The 22,330-nt window shown below is 46.2% G+C and overlaps 1 protein-coding gene and 1 non-coding gene across 2 annotated transcripts in view; one reads left to right on the plus strand and one right to left on the minus strand.

Moving 5' to 3' along the window:
• PBX4 (PBX homeobox 4) overlaps positions 1–22,330 on the minus strand; it is a 63,508-nt gene that overhangs the window by 29,660 nt on the left and 11,518 nt on the right. Inside the window, exon 2 of the mRNA XM_040241275.1 lies at positions 10,440–10,513. Within this exon, the coding sequence (XP_040097209.1) occupies positions 10,440–10,513 (74 nt within the window). The remainder of the gene's footprint in view (positions 1–10,439; positions 10,514–22,330) is intronic.
• Positions 18,648–18,751, plus strand: LOC120864984. The gene has a single exon (XR_005721310.1). It is a non-coding gene; the product is annotated as a U6 spliceosomal RNA (small nuclear RNA).

A 22,330-nucleotide genomic window follows, 5' to 3' on the forward strand; every position in this document is an offset into this window, starting at 1 on the left:
GCAGTCCCTGAAGCCTTGTTTCAAATCACTAGACTTTCTCAGTCCCATGAAAGTGAAAGTGTTCATTGCTCAGTTGTGTCCAACTCTTTGTGACCCCAAGGACTGTAGCCTGCCAGGATCCTCTGACCATGGGACTTTCCAGGCAAGAATACTGGAGTAAGTTGCCATTCTCTTCTCCAGGGGATCTTTCCAACCCACGGATCGAACCTGGGTCTACCACACTGAAGGCAGATTCTTTACCGTCTTTCCCATAGGACTTCACAAAGAATATTTCTTTAGGGAGTGCCCTGGTGATCCACTGGTTAGGTCTCTGTGCTTTCACTGCCAAGGGCCCTTATCAGGAACTAAGATTTCACAAGACGAGTGGTGAGGCCAAAAAAAGCAAAAAACCAAAGAATATTCCTTTAGCAAACACTCATCAATTTCTGAAATCACAGCTGACATGAATGTTAGATATTCATCAGACTGAAGGGGTATAACACTGTGCAAATTACCATCAGTTCTAATCAATCCTTAGTTAAAATACATCACAACCTCAGCGCTGAAATCTCAACCAAATATGCAAGTTGTTTTCATTTCAATACATGCTTGCAGTTGTTAATTAAAGGCCTGTGATTCTGTCATAAGCTACTGAACTGCTGATGCTCAGTAAAAATGGCATGGAGTTTGCTTCAGCTCTGTTTTCTTGTGGCAACAGGGCAAAAGGACAAGATAGAGAAATGTACTAGAAAATGCAGCCAAGTAAAATGTCTAGAAAACTAGTCCATGCTCTCCTGTGAGGCTTTGAGAACATTTAAGAGCAACAGCCAAAAAAAACAGCACTTAAGGATGGTTTCTGTCTACCTTAAACAAACTTATTTCTTATCCCAAGAAATGCTCTAATTTCAACTGAACGATATCTAGAAGCTTCTGAAGTTGGGCTACCCAAGGTGTGACCTTTACTTTGCTGAGTCCTGCACAGGGAGCTGACTAGCCCAGCAACACACACAACCATGTCCAATCCATTCTCAGGCTGGAAATCAGATTTTCAGGCCTGCCCCGGACCTAACTCCCTGGGATTGGCCCAGGGACTGCTGCCTGAGGGACTGGCCCAGGGACTGCTGTCAAGCAGGTTCTAGATGACCGTCAAAAGGAGCATTCCCTGTTGAGAAAGGTTAGTCACTTTCACAGCATGACCAGGTTTAGTGATATCGACTGTGGGCCAAGCCCGTAACTGGGCTGGGATACGCTGCAGGCGCGTCTGTATGTTCGTGGGCTGGCGTTCCAGGGAGGGGATCAGGAGACACACCAGAGACAAACCCACAGGATAATTTCAGCGAATGGTTAAGCCCTAAGAAGAAACTGCAATAGAGGTACAGATACTGCAAGAAAGCGATGCTTTATAAGAATCTGTGTACTAAGTCCTTAGGCTGTGGGCCCCTGACTAAAATCCTTCAGTCTTGGAGTGGTTTTTACAAAAGCTTCACTGAGAAATAATTCAGGTGACATACAATCCACCCATTTCCAGTGAATAACTCAGTGGTTGTCCAGTGCTTTCACCAGGTTGTGCGACCACTGCCTAATTCTTCACCACCTCAGAGAGACCCCAGGCCCATCAGCAGTCGCTCCCCACCCTCCCACCCAGCCTCTGGTAACTACTAATCATCTCCTTCTGCCTCTTCTGGACATTTCACCTAAATGGAGACACATGCTATTTTGGACATTTTCGTCTGGCTTCTTTCACTCAGCATAGAGGTTTTCCCTTTTTTAATTGAACTATAATTGATTCAGAATGTTTCAGGTGTACAGCAAAGTGATTTTGTTATATATTATTTATATAATAATATATAGAAACATATATTATAACATATTAATGTACTATATATGTTATATGTATAATATATATATTTCTCAGATTATTTTCCGTTATAGGTGATTACAAGATATTGCATATAGCTCCCTATACTATACAGTAGGGCCTTGTTAGAATAAAGGTTTTAAGGTTCATCAATGCTGTAGTTTGTGTCAGAGAACTTCATTTCTTTTTATGGCTGAACAGCATCCACTGAACAGATGGACCATATTGTGTTTCTCTGGTCATCATCATGGACATCAGAGGTTTGTTTTTTTTTTTTTTTTCATAATTCTTGATTTGTGTGTTTGTCTATACTAATCCACCTGTCTGTGCAGCAGAATTTCCCCAGTGATGGAGTGTTCTACATCTGCAGTGTCTAATATGTGAACCACCAGCTACACATGGCTACTGAGTGTTTGAGATGTGGCTGGTGTGGCTGAAGAACAGCTTATTTAATTATACTTGATTTTAATTAATTCGAATGGAAATTGTCCCTGGGGGATGAACCACAGTCTGTGGCTGCAGAGGAGCTATGATAGGCTGGTCAGAACTGGAGGCTCAATTCACAAGTCACCCTGAGACTGTGGGGCCAAGAAAGGATACTCCAAACAACCGGAAAAATAACCCCCAGCTCTAGGAGGTCTGCAGTGAACTACTCAGGTCCAGCCACTCACAAAAGGGGTCCAAATTCCGAAAGAAGTCACACCCTGGCCCAAAGGGCAGCCTTTGGGACAGACCCAACCAGAAGGCTGAAACTACCTACCACGATGTTACAATTGCAGCAGCTCTGAGTGGCTGAGGAGGAAGGGAAGCATGAGTGAAAAAACAAAATAAAAAAAATGCTGGATGACTATGCCTGAGAGCTTCCACCCAGGCCCGGGGAGCAGCGGTGAGGAGGGTGGTCCTTTGCGTGGCAGTTCTTTACACCCACTCTGCTGATAGCAGCTGCTGGTGCTCCTCAGCCCCAGAGCGAGGCTGGCAGAGCTGGGACGTCTCATTCCTCAGAGACGAAGGGAAGCATAGAGGTGCGCTCGAGGCCAGCACAGGGGACAGGCAGGCTTGGGGAAGACAGGGCAGGGCGCTCGGTGCGGATTCTCTGGAGCGCCTGGCAGCTCTTCCGGGGCGCTCCAAGAGCCAAAGCTTTTTACACAAGCTGGCACTCGAATTTGCAGGTACAGCCTGACCCACACCGGAATGTGTGGCTGTTCCTGCTCCGAGGCTCAGGCACTTCACACAGGCTCTGCTTCAGTCCTTGTCAGCACCACACACCTGAAACCCAAACATCTCAGAGTCCTGTCCTGCACTCAGCCCCAAGGGTTTCAGGAAGGGGGCTGGGCCAGTACTGGGTCTTCCCAGCTAACTTCAAAGATCTCCAAAAAGGGTTTATTAGTTCTCAGGAGTGCTGCTCCAGACACCAAGAAGGACGGGTGTTTCAAGGGAAGGATGAGGAGGGGGGTGTTCTCCGAGGATACGCTTGGCCTCTGGAGAGTGCCACCACAGGACCATCCAGACAGCGCACAGAGAGCATGGGTGGGGCACTGGCATCTTGACCCTGGAAGATGTGCCCACATCCCTGCCACAGGCTGGAGGAGGTGTTGGACGGAAACTCCTGGAACTTGGAGGTAGGGCATCCAGGAACACTGGGCACCATGGCTCACACAGAGGATGGCGCTCTCTTCAGGGTGACATGAATGAGCCCTGTGTTCTGAGTCAGGCCCCAGACACCCAATCTTCCTGAATCCCGTAAGATGTACAAGGTAAAAAGGATTTCACTTAACAGGTATCAGTCACCAGAAACCGCTCTTAATTCAACAAAAATACAAGCTGTGTACACTGTGTGTCAGGCACCAGGGCAGTCCTAGGAAATGGCCAGTTAGAGACGCTGCACTCACGGGAGGAGGCAGATGGCAGAGGCCAGGAGCCGCCGTGGCGGCAGCCAGAGCCGCGGACACGGAGGCAGTGCCTGGGGCCTGTGGGTGCAGGGTTCCCTCCCTGAGCCAGAGCAGCGTGTGGAGGGGCAGCACGTGGCCCGGCTATGGGTTACTGCGGTGCAACCCTCTCTCTGGACTCCACTCTGCTCATCTTCAAAATAGGAGTGACATAAACGTCTGCGCGGGGCCGCTGGAAGGTTGGGGCAACGATGCTGGAGCTCGCAGAGCTGCCTTGCTGTGGCCCACACCCCATCAGTGCCTCGAGTTTGTGCTCAGTCGTGTCTGACTCTTTGCGATCTTATGGACTGTAGCTGGCCAGGCTCTGTCCATGGGATTTCCCGGCAAGAATGCTGGAGTGGGTTGCTATTTCCTCCTCCAGGGGATCTTCCCGAGCCAGAGATCAAACTAGTGTTTCCTGCATTGGCAGGCAGATTATTTTATCACTGAGCCACCTGGGTACTGGCCTTTAAATCCTCTGTGCAGGTTTGGTTTTAGTTTTTATCCTAAGGGCTTGTCACAGACATTAGCCAGAGGCAAATCTGGGTTAAATAAAAAAGCCGATGTGGGGCTGTGCTGGTGGTCCAGTGGTTAAACCTCTGCCTTGTGATGCAAGAAACACTGGTTTGATCCACCCTGGTCCAGGAAGAACCCACGTGCCGTGAAACAATCACAGAGCCTGCGCTCCGCAACAAGAGAAGCCACTACAATGAGAAGCCCATGCATCGTGGTGCAGAGCAGCCCCTGCTCTCTGCAACTAGAGAAAGCCCCTGGGCAGCAGTGAAGACCCACCACAGCCAAAAAAATAAAATCAATCAACCTTTAAAAAAAAAAGAAGCAGCAGCTGATGTGCCATCTCCTGCTGTGAGCTCCCCAGGAGGTCCAACCCCCAGGATCGCTTGCTGGGCAGAGGAAGCCAGTGGAGGGTCAGGACCCTCAGCAGTTTTCTCTGGGCCAGAACTTGGTCATGCCTGGCCAGGGGGCTGGGGAAAGCTCAGGCAGAACTGAGATCTCGCTTCTTTTCTTTGCGGTCCGTCCTGAGACGGGAAGGCTGGTGGCCCGCGTGTTGGACACACAGTACGCCCATGACTGCACTTCCTACTGATATGAAAAGATGCCTGGCCACACCGAACCTGACATTTAGGCAGCTCTCGGCAGTCGTGATGGCTTGTGTTTTTCAAGGCTGAGTGGTGCTGCTCCATCCTGATGCTATGCCCCCAAACGTACCAGGCACCCTGACGTTTGAGCCAATCAGTGGAAAGGAAGCATGATTTTCTGGGGAAAAAAAAAAAAAAAAGCCCAGATCTGACGCATGGCCTATACTGTGGGCCCCACAGCTGCCTTGGGACCCAGTCTGGGTGGGGTCAGAAGCCCTGAGTGTGACCCCTACAGCCTGGGAGGATGGGCTAGCACACCGCGTGGGCTAAAATGGACACCTCAGCCAGTCCTGATGGCAGTAGGTGTCGAGCCGTTCTTCTCCTGAAGTTGCTGAGTTGGAAGCTGACTAACGGCTGTCACACAATCAGATGAAGCAAAAGCACATGTGCCCAGACAGCGCAGCCGCGGCACTCAGGAAGCAGTTTTCTGATCAGTCCCAGCATCTCGCTGATGGGAAAAGCTTGTCAAGAGCCACAGCTTCCTGAGATGACAGCTGATGAAACGACTTTTAACGACTGCTTATTGCCACTCAATTCTTTACTTTGCATAACTAAGTTGTCAATAAAAACGTCCAGGATCCACACAGCCAAGGCACTCTGATGACAGGGCCAACTGCTGGGGGCAGTGGGGAGCCCCCCAGGGGGCTGTTTCTCCCCTCCAGGGGCAGTTGGGGGCTGGCTGGGAGACAGCACGCCTCAGAGAGAGGCACCACCACTGCACGATTTTGGGGAAGGTGATCAACATCACACAGTCCATGTGGTACTGAGGAGCACGTGACTGTGCCGGGAGCCCCAGGCGCTGGACACACACCGCGTGTCCCCTGAGGGCAGTGTCTTCCGGACCGCGGGGCTCTTGGGTTGGGGTGCTTTTCAGTTGCAGGAATGCTGCTTATCTGGTTCACACAGAGCTCTGGAGGGAGGTGCTGCGAGGCATTGAGAGCAAACTTGTTTGTAAATCCCCCAAAAGCCCAACCTTTGTTTACTGGAAGCCATAATATCTGTACCCCATAATAGAAATAAGGAACACAAATGAAAACATACATAAGTAAGGAACACAGAAGACAGACCACTAGACGTTCAGACGCCTGTGAGAAGCACCTGAGCAGGAGCTTGGGGCGGGGACATCATAGCCCTGTCGAGCAAAGGCCTGTCTGCAGGGCAGGGCGACCTGGCTCTGGCCATTGGAGGCTGAGGAGGGTGAGGAGGGCCGCCGGCAGGAGTGGGCGAGGATCCGGGTCAGGGGCGAGGTGGTGGAAAGGGGTCCATGTGGGGAGGAGGAGGAGGGATACGCATGACAGAGGAGGGGTGACTGATTAAATAAGTAAAGCACCGAGGATGACACGCAGGGTTCTGACTGTCAGAGAGACGAGTTACGAATCCAGAGAGAGAGAGAGAGAGATGGAGTGAAGCCTGTGGTGCTGAACTGGGATTAAAGACACTGACGTGAGTGCGTGTCCTGGTGGCCCAGTGGTTAGGACTCCATGCTTCCAGTGTAGGGGCATGGATTCCACCCTGGGCTAGGGAGCTAAGATTCTGCGAGCTGTACCGCATGGCCAACACCAGAGGGAGAGAGAGAGAAAAGAGTTATAATAGTAACTGACTGTTTTAAATAATACTCCATGAATCAATAGTGATACAAAACCCAAAAATGAATAAATGGGAAATTTAATAAGGAGTAGTCTTAGAGTACCTCCAACAGAATAATTATTACAAAAGGAAAAGGAGCGACTTTAAAAAGAAGTCTGGCAGACGCCACCTGACTTGAGTTATCAAAGTTAATGTCGCCAAGAGGGCACAGAGCCAGTGTGGGCACCGCAGACCAGGCTTTGCGTGAGAAGAGGCATGGCTTCCCTTTGTGGATGTGCAGCAGAAGTCTCTTCATGAGGAAACACCAGACAAGCCCAAAGGAAGAGGGCTCGCCTGTGACCTTCCAGATGCTCAGGTCGTGAGGGTCAGGGAAACACAGGGGTCTTATCACAGAGGCAACAAGACCAAAGAGACGTGACAACTAAAGGCGACATGGGACCTTAACTCTTTTTGTCCTTTTCTCTAAAAGACACCACTGGGACAGCTGGCAGAGCCCGAATGAGATCTGAGGGCTCCATGGTGGGTGACGCACCAGTGTTCCTCTTCTGACCATGATGGCTGTTCTGGGGGTAAACGGGAGGCTGTACCCTGTGTGTTGGAAATGTGCTCAACTGTGCAGGGCTCATGAGGCATCACGGCAGCAACTTACCCTCCAACAGTGCAGAGAGAAAATTTATTTGTGCTATTCTTGGAACATTTATGTAAATCTGTGATTGTTTCAAAATAAAAAGTTAAACACGCATAAACAAACTTATCAGATCAAACGTAGACCATTCAAACAATAGTGACTTTGTAAACCAAATGGAATATAAGTTTCTGGGTTACAGAGTGCATAGAAGGTAAAATAATTGAAAAAGAAATACACCACAAGCTGGGCTTCCCAGGTAGCGCCAGTGGTAAAGAACCTACCTGCGTCAGGAGGATCCCCTGGAGGAGGGCATGGCAACCCACTCCAGTATTCTTGCCTGGAGAATTCCATGGACAGAGGAGCCTGGCAGTTACAGTCCATACGGTTGCAAAGAGTCAGAAAGGATTGAAGCAACTTAGCACGCACACTCATATCATACCACAGTCTAGTTCTTATGAAACGTCTCAGTTTAGGAAGATGAAAACGTGTTGGAGGTGGGTGGTGGTGATGGTTGTACAACGATGTGAATGTACTTAATACCACTAAACTGAACAGTTAAAAATGGCTGAAGCACTAAATTTTATATTATGTATATTTTATTGCAATAAAAAATATTCAAACTGTGGGAGGAAAAAAAGAATAGTATGTCCTTACAGCATTTGGGTGAAACTTAAATAGGTTTAAAATTGAATTTCTCTTTCAGTCATCAGATAACTACTGGAGGCTGGCACTGCACCCATAACCTTCCATCTATGAGCTCACACAGTCTTCAGTCATCAGGGGCTAAGTGTTATCACTGTCCCCAGTTCACAGGGAAGGACTAGGGACAGGAACGTTTTCCGTCACGTGCTAGGGTGATGGAACCAGAAGCAAAAAGGAATTCAGGCCACATCACTGCCCTCTGCCACTGTCCATGTCAAATATACATCAATCTTGCTCCAATCTTGCACTACTTTTGGACTTCCCTGGTGGATAGGAAACCAGCCACCAATGCAAGAGACGTGGGTTCAATCCCCAGTCTAGGAAGATCTCACAGGCTGCAGGGCAACCAAGCCCTGCACCATCACTACTGAACCTGCATGCTCTGGGCCCGCCAGCTGCAACTGCAGAAACCTGTGCACACCTAGAGCCTGTGCTCCGCAACAAGAGAAGCCCATACAAAGCAACGAAGACCCCAACATAACTGAATTAACAAATAGAAAAAGAAACATACTTTTGTATCACGTATGTACTTTCTACGAGCCCCAGTATAACTGAAGTGCTATGCTCTAAAGTGACTCACAACGTTCAAATAACTGATCTCAAGAGACCAACTCACTCTAAGAAATCAAGTGACAACCCTTCTATTGAGGACTTTAGTTTTAAAGATATCTTCACCATATTTGCTGGCTTCTCTTATAAACCATCTTCAGGGGACTTCCCTGGTGGGCCAGTGGATAATCCCCCTGCCAATGCAGGGGACACAGGTTCGATCCCTGATTTGGGAAGATTCCACATGCCGTGGAGCAACTAAACCTGTGTGCCACAATTACTGAGCCCATATCCCAGAGCCCATGAGCCATGACTACTGAGCCTGTGAGCTGCAAATTCTGAAGCTCACGTGCCTAGAGCCTGTGCTCTGCAACAAGAGAAGCCCCCACAATAAGAAGCCCGTGTACCGCAAAGAAGAGCGGCCCCTGTTTGCTGCAACTAAAGGCCCGTGAGCAACAACGAAGACCCAGTGCAATCAAAGGTTAAAAAAAAAGAAACAAACCTTCAAATTGTTGTTAACCTTGACCAAGTGATCAAGGCCCGAACTATCAGTGGTAGGATTTATTGACAGCACATACCTCAGACATGAGGCACTGAGAAGTACACAGCCTTGCTTCTGTGAGATTTCTGCCAAAGACGCACAGCCTCAGTCTAATTATGCAGACACAATGGGCAAACCACAGTGAAGGACTCTCTATAGAATGGCTGATCCGTCCTCAGCAGAAGTATGAACGTCATGAATGAGGAACAACAACGGAGAAAACTTCACAGGTTGGTGGTAAATAAGGAGACACAATGACTACATGCAGCGTGGATCCTGAAGCAGAAAGAGGGCATTAGGGCCAAACCCAGGGAAATTCAAATTGCTCAGTTACAGAGCATTGCACCAATGTCAGTTTCCTGGTTTTAATCACTGCACTATGGAAACAGTGACAGACTTTATTTTCTTGGGCTCCAAAATCACTGTGGATGGTGATTACAGCCATGAAATTAAAAGACACTTACTTCTTGGCAGAAAAGCTATGACAAACCTAGACACATATTAAAAAGTGGAGACATTACTTTGCTGACAAAGGCCTGCACAGTCAAAGTTATGGTTTTTCCACTAGTCATGTACAAATGTGAAAGCTGGACAATAAAAAAGGCTGATCACCAAAGAATTGATGCCTTCAAACTGTGGTGCTAGAAAAGACTTGAGAGTCCCTTGGACAGCAAGGAAATCAAACCAGTCAATCCTAAAGGAAATCAGCTCTGAATTGGAAGGACTGATGCTGAAGCTTAAGCTCCAATACTCTGACCACCTGATGTGAAGAGGTGACTCACTGGAAAAGACCCTGATGCTTGGAAAAATGGAAGGCAGGAGGTGGAGGAGGCGACAGAGGATGAGATGGTTAGATGGCATCACCGACCCAATGGACATGAATTTGAGCAAACTCTGGGAGATAGTGAAGGACAGGGAAGCCTGGCATGCTGCAGCCCATGGGATCGCAAAGAGTCGGACACGACTTAGTGCTTGAACAACAACAACGGTTTTGAAGGTGTTGCCACTAGAAGAAGCTGGGAGAAGGGTATATTAGAACGTTCTGTACTCGCTTTTCAACTTTCTGCAAGTCTAAATTAATTCAAAATAAAAAGATTTTTTTTTAAACAAAAGAATTTCCGATGGCAGAAACTTCCATGGGGCTTACTTTGGATGCTTAAAACAACCAAAACAAAATTATTCTACTTTCCGAATTCTGTCACGTTAGATCCTTTTGTAAAACAATGGAATGCCACAATGCCTCTGAGGTTTTATACACAGAATGCAGCTGCTTGTTACTCACTGGCAACAGCACTTCTCTGGTTACAAACTGTGAAATGAATGAGTGTGATGAGTGTGATACACCAGAAAGCAGCGCTGACAAGTCAGAAGTGAGTCATCTGAACCACTGCTGCCAGAGAGGGATGTGACGAGCACGACGGCTCAGGATGCGTGTTAGGACTGAGCCAGGACCAGAGGTATGAAGTGGCTGCGGGCCCGGAGCCACACTGGAAGCACCTTCTCAACGGCCTACCTGTCTTTTCCTTGATCTCGCAGAGCACACGGTAGAGCGCGGGCTTCATCCGATGGCAATTCAGAGCGTGCTTTCTGAAAGAGAGCCAACAGAGGCCACGTGAGAAGGTGAAGAGTCATTCTGGGCACGAGAGTAAAGACCCTCCATACTGAGTCTGCCAGTTCTGTTGAAATTTCCTATGAAAGGACAGAACCGTAGCATTTCAAATAAATTCAATTTGTACCAAATCCAAACAGTAATATTCAAATATTCAAGACATTTCTCCTTAAACACCACAAATTCAAGTAACACAAATATGAAATTTCAAAGTCCAGTAATTTGAAAGCTGTTCGCATGTTGCCCTATAGCAGCCTTTCAGTGCATAAGTAAAACCCCAACGGAACTATCCCAGTGTCCTGCAATGTTAATTTAGCAGGACTGATGCCGAAGCTGAAGCTCCAATACTTTGGCCACCCGATGCAAACAGCCAACTCATTGGAAAAGACCCTGATGCTAGGAAAGATTGAAGGCAGGAGGAGAAGTGGGTGACAGAGGATGAGATGGTTGGATGGGACAGGAACTTGGGCAAACTCTGGGATATGGCGAGGGATAGGGGAGCCTGGGGTGCTGCAGTCCATGGGGTCACAGAGAGTCAGACACGACTCAGTGACTGAAAAACAGCAACTGAGCAGCTTCTAGGTGCTACGCACGACTCCAGTGCCACAGAGACCCAGAGGAGGTCCCGAGCAGTTAGGCTGGAGACGATGAGGCACCACATAAACAAACACACCCCGTCAGTGGGGGCAGGCGCTTTCTGGTGACCTAAACTAGAGTGACTAGAAGGCTTATTGGAGTTTGCATGTCTCTAAGGTGACATCAAAGCCGAGATCAGAGTGACAAGGAGAAGTCAGGTGGGAAGAGGTCCAAAGAGTAAATGTTTAGGCAGAGGAAACAGCCAGTGCCAAGGCCCCAGGTGTGGGGTTTCCCTGGTGGTCCAGTGTAAGAATCTGCCTTGCAATGCTGGGGACACCAGTTGCATCCCTGGTTCGGGAAGCCCCCTCGTGCCTCGTGGCACCACAACTACTGACCCTGTGCTCTGGAGCCCAGCAACTGCTGAAGCCTACAGGCCCGAGAGCGTGTGCTCCCCAAGAGGAGACCCTGCCACGAGAAGCCCAAGTACCTCAGCTAGAGAGTAGCCCTGGCTCTGCATAACTGGAGACAGCCTGCGTGCAGCAACAAAGACACAGCACAGCCAGAAACAATAAATAGTGGGTAAAGAGACCAGGACGCTGTCGGGCAAGAGGCTAGGGAGTCAGCCGTATGGCTAAGTTGGAGAGGCAGGCAGGGCTGACTGGAGAGTCTTGTAAGTCAGGGGAAGGGCTCTGGCTTTTGCTCACAGTGATGGAAACTGTGGTTGGCAGAGGAATGGCCCCCAAAGATGTCGGTATGGTGACCCTCAGAACCACTTAAGAGAGAAAAAGAACTCTCAAGAAGATTGATGTTAATGACTTTGAAGTGGAAGGATTAACTTGGATTACACAGATGGGCACAGTCTAATTCACGTGTCCTTTTTTCCTTCAAATTGAAGTACAGTAGAAATGGCAACCCACTCCAGTATTCTTGCCTGGAAAATCCCATGGACAGAGGAGCCTGGAGGGCCACAAGTCTATGGGGTTGCAAAGAGTTGACACGACTGAATACACACACACATACATACATAGCTGATTTACATCTAATCATGTGTTCTTAAAAGTGGACAAACTCTCCCAACTGTGGTCAGTGAGAGAGAGGCAATGACATGGGTTCAGAGACACTGTGTTGTGGGCTTTGAAGATGGAGGGACTGTGAGCCAAGGAACGCAGGTGGAAAAGACAAGCTGGAAAAGGCAAGGAAGTGGACACTTTTCTAGAGCCTCCAGTAGGAATCGCCTGCTGACACCTCGATTTTAGCCCAACAAGAGCCATGTTGGATTTGGAACCTACAGAAATGGAAGATCATAAATTTGTGCTTTTTAAGCTATGATGTGGTCATTTGTCACAGCTGGCAATAGGAAACAAACACAGGAAGTGACAGAGGATTTTACAGGGTGGTTTCATGTGATAGGTACTGCACTTTTATTAGTGCCGATTTTTTTGAGATATAATTCACATACCATAAAGTTTACCCTTAAGGGTATATATAATTCAGTGACTTTTAACTAATTCATGACATGCAATTCTCACCACTACCTAATTCCAGGACACTTTCATCACCCCAAGGAGAAATCCTGTTCTCATTAGTAGTCATTCCACATTTCTCCCTCCTCCCACTCAGCAACACCTGATCTGCTTTCACAGATTTGTCTGGACATTTCATATAAAAGGAAGTCATACAGCATGTGGTCTTTGGTGACACAGAGCACGTTTTCAAAGTTCATCTATGATATTGTGTATCAGTGCTTCCTCCTTTTTACAGGCAACTAATACCCCATTGTTAGATTATATTTTGTTCAGCTGTTCATCAGTTGATGGACATTTGGGTTATTTCCACCTTTTGATTATTATCAATAATGCTGCTAGGAACATGAATGTAAGTTTTTGTGCGACCACATACCTAGGGAGAATGGTTGGATCATATAGTAACTCTACATTTAACTTTTTAAGGAAATGGCAAACCATTTCCCCTTCCTTTCAGCAACTTAAGAAGGATTCAATTTCTCCACATCCTCAACACTTTTTTTTTTTTTAAATTATAGCCACCCCTGTGGGTGTGAGGTGGTATCTCACTGTGGTTTGGATTTACATTTGTCTAATGGCTAATGACGTACATCTTTTCAAGTATTTATTAGTCACTTTTTTTGGTTGTACTGGGTCTTCATTGCTGAGTGCGGGCTTTCCCTAGTTGCGCTGAGCAGGCTTCTCATTGTGCTGGCTTCTCTCGAGGAGCACAGGTTCTAGGCTTGCGGGCTCCCCTGGTTGCGGTGTGTGGCTCTAGGCCCGTAGGCCTCAGTAGTGGTGGCACTGGGGCTCAGTAGCTGCGGCTCTTGGACTCCAGAGTGCGGACTCAGAAGTTGTGGCACACGGGCATAGTTGCTCCAAGGCTTGTGGAATCTTCCTGGACCAGGGATCAAACCTGGGTCCCCTGCATTCTTCTTCTTTTTTTCTGGTGTATTTGGTCTTTTTATTTTTAACATTTACTGGAGTATAATTGATTTATGGGCTTCCCAGCTGGCTCAGTGGTAAAGAACTTGCCTACCAATGCAGGAGACCATGGATTCCATCCCTGGCTTGGGAAGATCCTCTGGAGAAGGAAATGGCAACCCATTCCAGTATTCTTGCCTGGGAAATCCCATGGACAGAGGAGCCTGGTGGGCTATAGTCCATGAGGTCACAAAAGAATCGGGCACAACTTAGTGACTAAACAACAACAAATCGTTGGTTTACAATATTGTGTCCTTTCAGGTGTACAGCAGGCCATTCTTTAGAAAAATGTCTATTCAAATCCTTTACTTACTTCACTGCACTGGCTCTTAGTTGCATCACTCAGGGTCTCCAATGTGTCCTGCGGGATCTTCTGTTTCGGTCACCGACTCCGTCTTTTGTTTTGGTCACAGACTCTGTCTTTTGTTGTGGTCTGCTGGCTCCAGAGTGCATAGGCTCAGTAGTTGCAGGGTGAGGCCTCAGTAGCTCTGTGGCAAGAGGGATCTTAGTTCCCCGACCAGCGATCAGACTCTACTTCCCTGTATCGCGAGGCAGATTCTTAATCATTGGACCATCAGGGAAGTTCCCTTTGTTCCTTTTTAAATTAGGCTCTTTTTTATTGTTGAGTTGTAAGACTTCCTTATATATTCTGGATACTAGATGCTAATATGATTTGTAAACTTTGTTCTCCTATTCTATAAGCTGTCTTTTGACTTTCTTTATAGTGTCCTCTAAGGCACTATAAAGAAAGTTTTTCATTTTTCATTTTGATGAAATCAAATTTATCTATTTTTTTTCTTTTGCTGCGTGTGCTTCAGGGGTCATAGCTAAGAAGCTGTTGAGACTGGAGGGCTTTGGGGGTTTGAGTGTTGAGCATGTTTGGGGGAGGGTCTGGAAAAGAGGGCTGTGTTTTGATCAGGTTATACCTGAGATCCCTATAAACTTCCCAAGAGGAGGAATCATGTAGGCAGATAGCACGCAGGCATGGACTCAAGGCTGGAGATAAACAACATAAATGTTAGCAGAAACACTGTCTGAAACTGCCCACCCTGGCCAGGCACCATAGTAACCATTTATGTGTTATTTTATGACAGGAGGTCCTGGTAAGAAATATGGAACTAAAAAGCCACCACCAATGGGAAGAATATGCAAAAGGTCAAAAGGAGACGCCACATGTCCTACCAACCTCCCAGGATCCTTCTCGCTGGAATCCATCTTGGCTGAGTGATGTGTGCACCACCAGGAAGGACCCTGAGTCAGAATGATTGGCCAGAGACGATCTGGAAACAAACCGCATCACCATAAAACCCGAGACTGCGAGCCACGTGGCAGAGCAGTCCTCCCGGGTTCCCTTACCAGGCACCCCTTCCCAATAGAGTCTCTTGTTCCGTGAGCTTGTGCATCCTCTCGGACAGTTCATTCCTGAGTGTTAGACGAGGGCCCCCCCCGGCCCTGGAAGGGGTCCACCCTGCCTTCTTGCAATGTAAAGATGGAGCCTTGGGCCTTGAGATGGCACTTTTAAGTCACAAGACTTGCGGGAATCACCACGGGAGAATGTAGATAGAGGAACCCAGGCCCCAGGCTCAGCCATTTGGTCTTGGAGAGGCCAAGCAGATGAGAAAGTCCTGCAGAGGAGACTGGGGCCCAGACTGCCAGTGGGGAGGAACCAAGAACAGTTTCCAAGACAGAAGCGTATTCTGTGAGAAATGCTTCTGAGAGGTGAAGCAGGAGAAGAGACCTTGGATTTAGCAACATGGAGGTCACTGGTCACTGACTCAGCAGAGGGAGGAGAAGGCTGGGAGAGGGTGGGTGGAGGTGGGAGAGGAAGTGGAAGTAGCAACCACAGACTCTGACACCATCACAAAAAGCAGCAGAGAAATGCAGCGAGCGCTAAAAGAAAGGGTGTATATTAGTCATGTTGAAAATTTTTCTTATTTTATTTATTTTTTAAAAATTCATGCATGCATTCATTCATTTGGCTGCACTGGTCTTAGCTGCGGCATGTTCTGTCCTTTATGATGCTTTGACTTTGACATCCTGGGGCAGGGAGAGACCGACTTTCCCAGGGCCAGCTAAGTCCACACATACTTGTCTGAGAGTGTGTCTTTCATATGCAAACTCAAATCCAAGGCCCATACTCTTAATTACCACTTTAACTCTCAGCACCAGTCAAGATGCCCCTAGCCCTAAATCACCCCAGGTGCCCGGTACCAGGTGAGGAGAGAGGAACTGCTGAAATTACTGAAACTATCCAATCCCAAACTTGCTTGGTTGTCTACCCAGCCTCACTGCTTCCTTCTCCCACGTGCATGCTAAGCCACTTCAGTCATGTGACCTTTGCGACCCTATGGACTGCAGCCTGTCAGGCTCCTCTGTCCGTGAGATTCCCCAGCAAGGACACTGAAGTGGGTTGCCATTTCTTCCTCCAGGGGATCTTCCTGACCCAGGCAGTGAACCTACTACGTCTCTTATGTCTCCTGCATTGACGGGCGGGTTCTTTACCAGTAGCGCCACATCATGGAAATCATAATAAAGGCTCCAGGCCATGCTTTCTCCTCACTTCTGCCCAGGTGGCGCTTCCCCACATGGCGCTTCCCCATGTGGCCCTGCAGGGCGTGGACTGCCTTCTCTCAGGAATTTTAAGTGATAAACTCTTCTTTTGAAGTTGTCTCTGTCTTTCATCTTATTATACCTGATTAAAAACAAATCCTAGGGATTTCCCTGGTGGTCCAGTGGTTAAGAATCTGTCTTCCAATGCAGGGGACTTGGGTCTGATCCAGATCTCACATGCCTCGGGACCAAGCACATAGCAACTACCGGGCCGACGTGCTCTAGAGTCTGTGCCCCACAACTAGAGATCCCCCACACACTGCAACTAGAGAAAAGCCGGCATGCCACAATGGAGAGCTCATGAGAGGCAAGAAAGACCCAGCACAGCCAAAAAAAACCAAAAAAACACCCACCCAAATCCCAGGTACAAGTCAAAGACAGGGAGAGTCAAGGGAGGTTTTTGTTTCTTTGTGTGTTTTTAAAGATGGGAGACACCAGCACATGTTTTTATGCCCAAAAGCCAATCTAGGGAGGGGATTTGGTAACACAAGAGAGAGTGAGGATAACTATAATCTCAAGGGTGTATATATATGTGAGAAGTCAGCATACAAATTTGATTGTTTGTAGCTAGGCTTCAACAGTACATGAACTGAGAAATTCCAGATGTACAAGCTGGATTTAGAAAAGGCAGAGGAACTAGAGATCAAATCGCCAACATTTATTGGATCATAGAAACAGAAACAGAATTCCAGAAAAACATTTACTTCTGCTTCATTGACTACACTAAAGCTTTTGACTGTGTGGGTCACAAAAAACTGGAAAATTCTTAAAGAGGTGGAAATACCGGACCACCTTACTTGCCTCCTGCGAAACCTGGATGCAGGTCAAGAAGCAATGGTTAGAACCAGAAATGGAACAAAAGACTGGCTCAAAATTGGGAAAGGAGTACATCAAGGCTACATATTGTCACCCTGCTTATTTAACTTACGTGTAGAGTACGACACATGAAATGCCCAGCTGGATGAAGCACAAGCTGGAATCAAGATTGCAAATCTGAAGAGGAGAAGTGGATGGGAGGAATATCAATAACCTCAGATATGCAGATGACACCACCCTTATGGCAGAAAGCGAAGAGGAACTAAAGAGCCTCTTGATGAAGGTGAAAGAGGAGAATGAAAAAGCTGGCTGAAAACTCAACATTCAGAAAACTAAGATCATGGCATCCAGTCCCACTACTTCATGGCAAACAGATGGGGAAACAATGGAAACAGTGACAGACTTTATTTTGGGGGGCTCCAAAATCACTGCAGATAGTGACTGCAGCCATGAAATTAAAAGATGCTTGCTCCTTGGAAGAAAAACTACGACAAACCTAGGCAGCATATTAAAAAGCAGAGACATTACTTTGCTGACAAATGTCCATATAGTCAAAGCTATGGTTTTTCCAGTGGTCATGTATGGATGTGAGAGTTGGACCTTAAAGAAGGCTGTGCACCAAAGAATTGATGCTTTTGAACTGTGGTGTTGGAGAAGACTCTTGAGAGTCCCTTGGACTGCAAGATCAAACCAGCCAATCCTAAGGGAAATCAATCCTGAATATTCATTGGAAGGACTGATGTTGAAGCTGAAGCTCTAATACTTTAGCCAACTGATGTGAAGAGTCTACTCATTGGAAAAGACCCTGATGCTGGGAAAGACTGAAGGCAGGAGAAGGGGACAACAGAGGATGACATGGCTTGATGGCATCACCTCCTACTCAATGGACATGAGTTTGAGCAAGCCCCGGGAGATAGTGAAGGACAGGGAAGCCTGGCATGCTGAAGTAAATGGTTTCACAAAGAGTTGGACACGACTGAGCGACTGAACAACAACAAAATGCCATTATTTTAACATTTACTGCTTTCAATGTTTAAAAGCATTTATGATTTTAAACCCTATAATGCTGTCATCTAAGCATCCATTATTAAAAGATGCTGCCAAGGACACATAATGTACCTGAATACCAGTAACTTCATTATGGAAGCCAAATGTGATTAACACTATGAGAAAGGTCAAACATCTGCCACAACGCACTATAATGTTGATCCAAGGGAGAACGCCCTCATTTTCAAATGCTTTCCAAATTCACCACATGTCCCTGCAGGATGCCTTTCAAAAGGTTAGGGCTGGGGTGCAGAACTAAGATACACATCTCTGAAGCCAAATATGAGAAGGTTAATGGGCGATGAGATTCGGTGCTCTGCAAAGCTGAACCCAAATGTTAGTCTTTCTTACACAGTGTACAGTAGTTGATAACATAGGATATTATGCCGAAATGGTTTCCTTCCATAGAAGCAGTTATTATCATCATAAAAATGGCCTCTGGTTAGAGCTTGTTATCCTCTGTGATGTAATTCTAAAAATACAAGGAAAGAGGAAAGAGAGTAAAGTTGGCTGCTTTGCTTCTCAAAGGCGATTCTAGGAAAGTTTATTCCCAGGTCAGTTTCCTGCTTATAAAACATCTTACTTAAGATACACTATACTAAAATTGGAACGATACAGAGAAGATTAGCTTGGCCCCTGTGCAAGGATGACATGCAAATTCATGAAGCGTTCCATATTAAAAAAAAAAAAAGATACAGTATAAAGGCACCTTTGAATGAACACAAAGTGATTGCACAGAATGTTTTTTTGTGGTTTATTATGAACAGTAAACAAATGTCTAACCTTCCAGCATGTTCCTGGCTTAGAGGTGATCAGCTGACAGCAAACCATTAATGATCTCATAAAATATGACAGACCAGGGAGTTCACAGCATCACCAGAAAGGATGGATTATTTTCTGCAATGGACACACCCTGAGATGACCCCCACTGAGTGTGATCTTCTCTCCTTGAGTTTGGGCAGATTCTGTGACTTGCAGGGCAGCAACGGTGATGATATAGTCTTGCCTGTGGTTTTGTTACATTATGTTATGACTCCAGTTTAGTAGACTGGGGAATGTAACCTGTCGTCCTTGAAGCCAGGACGTCCTTGCTATGTTGTGAGAGGGCCATAACACGGAACTCTAGGCAGTCTCTTAGAGTTGAGAGCAGACCCCATCTGACAGCTGGCAAGAAAATAAGAACCTCTATCCTATAATTGCAAGGAACAGTTCTGCCAACAACCCTATGAGACTGGAAGAGGACCCAGAGCTTTAGATAGGAACACAGACCAGCCAACACCTTGCCTGATGCCTTGCGAGACCCTGAGCAGACGACCCAGCTCACACGTGCCCAGATTCCTGCCCATAGAAACTGAGATCACAAAGGTATGTTGTTTTAAGCCATTAGGGTTGTGGTAAGTTGTTACATAGCAACAGATAACTGACCAGATAGTAAGGCAGTGAATGGGGACTATGGGCAGAAAAACAAGGTCTGTGTTGGCACCTCTAGCAAGTACATCACATATTCTGCCCAACCAAGTATCTGCATTAAAACAAAACACAATGTTAATATTTATGAAGAAGTAAAATTCCAATGAATGAGAAACGATAAATCCTTTAAATAAACTTCTGAGGATAAACTAAAAAACAAATCTGTGAGTATCCTTTTAAAACCAACCTGTAACAAAACTATTATCACATAGAATCATGCCAGAAAATGAAAGCATTCAGCTTTACCACCCTCCAACCATGCTTACTCAATATTTACGGGACAAACATTGAGGCACTACTATATAGTGGTCACTGTACAAGGAGAAAGGACTGTGGCAATGAATAGAACATGAATCACATCCTGGCTCCTACCAACAGTGTACTACAGCCTCTAATTTTAGTTATTATTTACTTTTTCAAATTATGGAATGATCTGCCTTCCTGAACAAAATATTGTTTCCTTTCACTTATTTTTGGGGTAGTTGTTTACTAATTTTTTATTAAAGTATAGTTGACTTGCAATGCTACATTAGTTTTGGGTGTGCGTGCTAAATCACTTCAGTGGTATGCGGCTCTTAACGACCCTATGAACTGTAGCCCACAGGTTCCTCTGTCCATGGGATTCTCCAGGCAAGAATACTGTAGTGGGTTGCCATTCCCTTCTCCAGGCGATCTTCCTGACCCAGGGATCAAACCCAGGTCCCCTGAGGCTCCTGCTTTGCAGGTGGATTCTTTACCACTGAGCCACTAGGAAGCCCAGTCTAGGGTGTATACCATAGTAATTCAATATTTTTATAGCTGATACTCAAAATAAAGTTACTATAAAATATTGTCTATATTCCCTGTGCTGTGCATAACATTCTTCAGTTCAGTTCAGTCACTTAGTCGTGTCTGACTCTGTGACCCCATGAATTGCAGCACGCCAGGCATCCCTGTCCATCACCAACTCCCAGAGTTCACCCAAACCCATGTCCATCAAAGTCAGTGATGCCATCCAGCTATCTCATCCTCTGTAGTCCCCTTCTCCTCCTGCCCCCAATCCCTCCCAGCATCAGAGTCTTTTCTAATGAGTCAGCTCTTCGCATGAGGTGGCCAAAGTACTGGAGTTTGAGCTTTAGCATCATTCCTTCCAAAGAACACCCACGACTGATCTTTAGAATGGACTGGTTGGATCTCCTTGCAGTCCATGGGACTCTCAACAGTCTTTTCCAACACCATAGTTCAAAAGCATCAATTCTTTGGCGCTCAGCCTTCACAGTCATTGGAAAAACCATAGCCTTGACTAGATGGACCTATGTTGGCAAAGTAATATCTCTGCTTTTGAATATGCTGTCAAGGCTGGTCATAACTTTCCTTCCAAGGAGTAGGTGTCTTTTAATTTCATGGCTGCAATTTCAAACCATCTGCAGTGATTTTGGAGCCCAGAAAAATAAAGTCTGACACTGTTTCCACTGTTTCCCCATCTATTTCCCATGAAGTGATGGGACCAGATGCCATGATCTTCGTTTTCTGAATGCTGAGCTTTAAGCCAACTTTTTCACTCTCCTCTTCACTTTCTGCCATAAGGGTGGTGTCATCTGCATATCTGAGGTTATTGATATTTCTCCCAGCAATCTTGATTCCAGCTTGTGCTTCTTCCAGCCCAGTGTTTTTCATGATGTACTCTGCATATAAGTTAAAGAGCAGGGTGACAATATACAGCCTTGACGTACTCCTTTTCCTATTTGGAACCAGTCTGTTGTTCCATGTCCAGTTCTAATTGTTGCTTCCTGACCTGCATATAGGTTTCTATAACTTACTTATTTCATAACCACTAGTTTGTACTTTTTAACCCCCTTCACCTGTTTGGCCTCTCCCCTAGCCCTCTTCCCTCTGGTAACCACTTGTTTGTTCCCTGTGAGTCTGTTTCTGTTCTATTTGTTCACTTGCTTTATTTTTCAGATTCCACATATAAGTGAAAACACACTATGTATCTTTTTCTCTCTGACATATTTCCTGAACAAGGTCTCATGTTAAATTATTGAGAAATTTGACTTAGAGATACATCCAGAGATCTTATCCCTTACAATAGGATACTTCTTGAAAAAACTTCCCTAAGAGCAACAATGATCAAATACCCCAACAAAAGATGGAATCAAATCCCCTTAATTATTTTCGTTTCTGAAGAACTGTTTTAGCTGACAAATATTATGTACCTCCTGGAGACAGACCGAGGTGAAGAACAACAATTAAAGACATGGTCCCTACCCTGAGGAAATAAAATCTTGATGGAAAACCTAGAAACTCACAGAGGGTGCCGAGCTCCAGAAGGGAATGCAATCCAGGAGGCAGATGCCCCTGGCATTTTAAAATAAACTTCTTAGTAAACTAGGAAGAATCAAACTATAGTAGGTATCATCAATCATTTGTACAGTCATTCAAAAAACAAACTTATACACAATGAAACAAAAACAGCTAAGTAAATAGGAGCTGAGACTATGTCCTGATACCCAAGTTCAACCATGGAAATCATTACAGCAATTTTAGCAAAATGAAGCCTTGAATCAGGAGCTAACTTTGGCACCAGGAAACAAGGAAAATTATTCAACACAATACAAGAAAAACTCTGTAGGACTTGAATAAGTTTAAGACTGCGTAAAGCTCATTTCAATGTTCTTATTTCCTAACTTGCCCGTGGACTGGTCACGATTGACAGTGCCGTGAAATTTCTTACTGAAAACCGTGGAGAGATGAGAATCTCTCCGAGCACAAGATGAAATGGCTACTCACTATCTGCTCCAATAAACTCAA

Source organism: Oryx dammah, unplaced genomic scaffold (assembly GCF_014754425.2).
Source record: "Oryx dammah isolate SB20612 unplaced genomic scaffold, SCBI_Odam_1.1 HiC_scaffold_5, whole genome shotgun sequence".
Lineage (NCBI taxonomy): Eukaryota > Metazoa > Chordata > Mammalia > Artiodactyla > Bovidae > Oryx > Oryx dammah.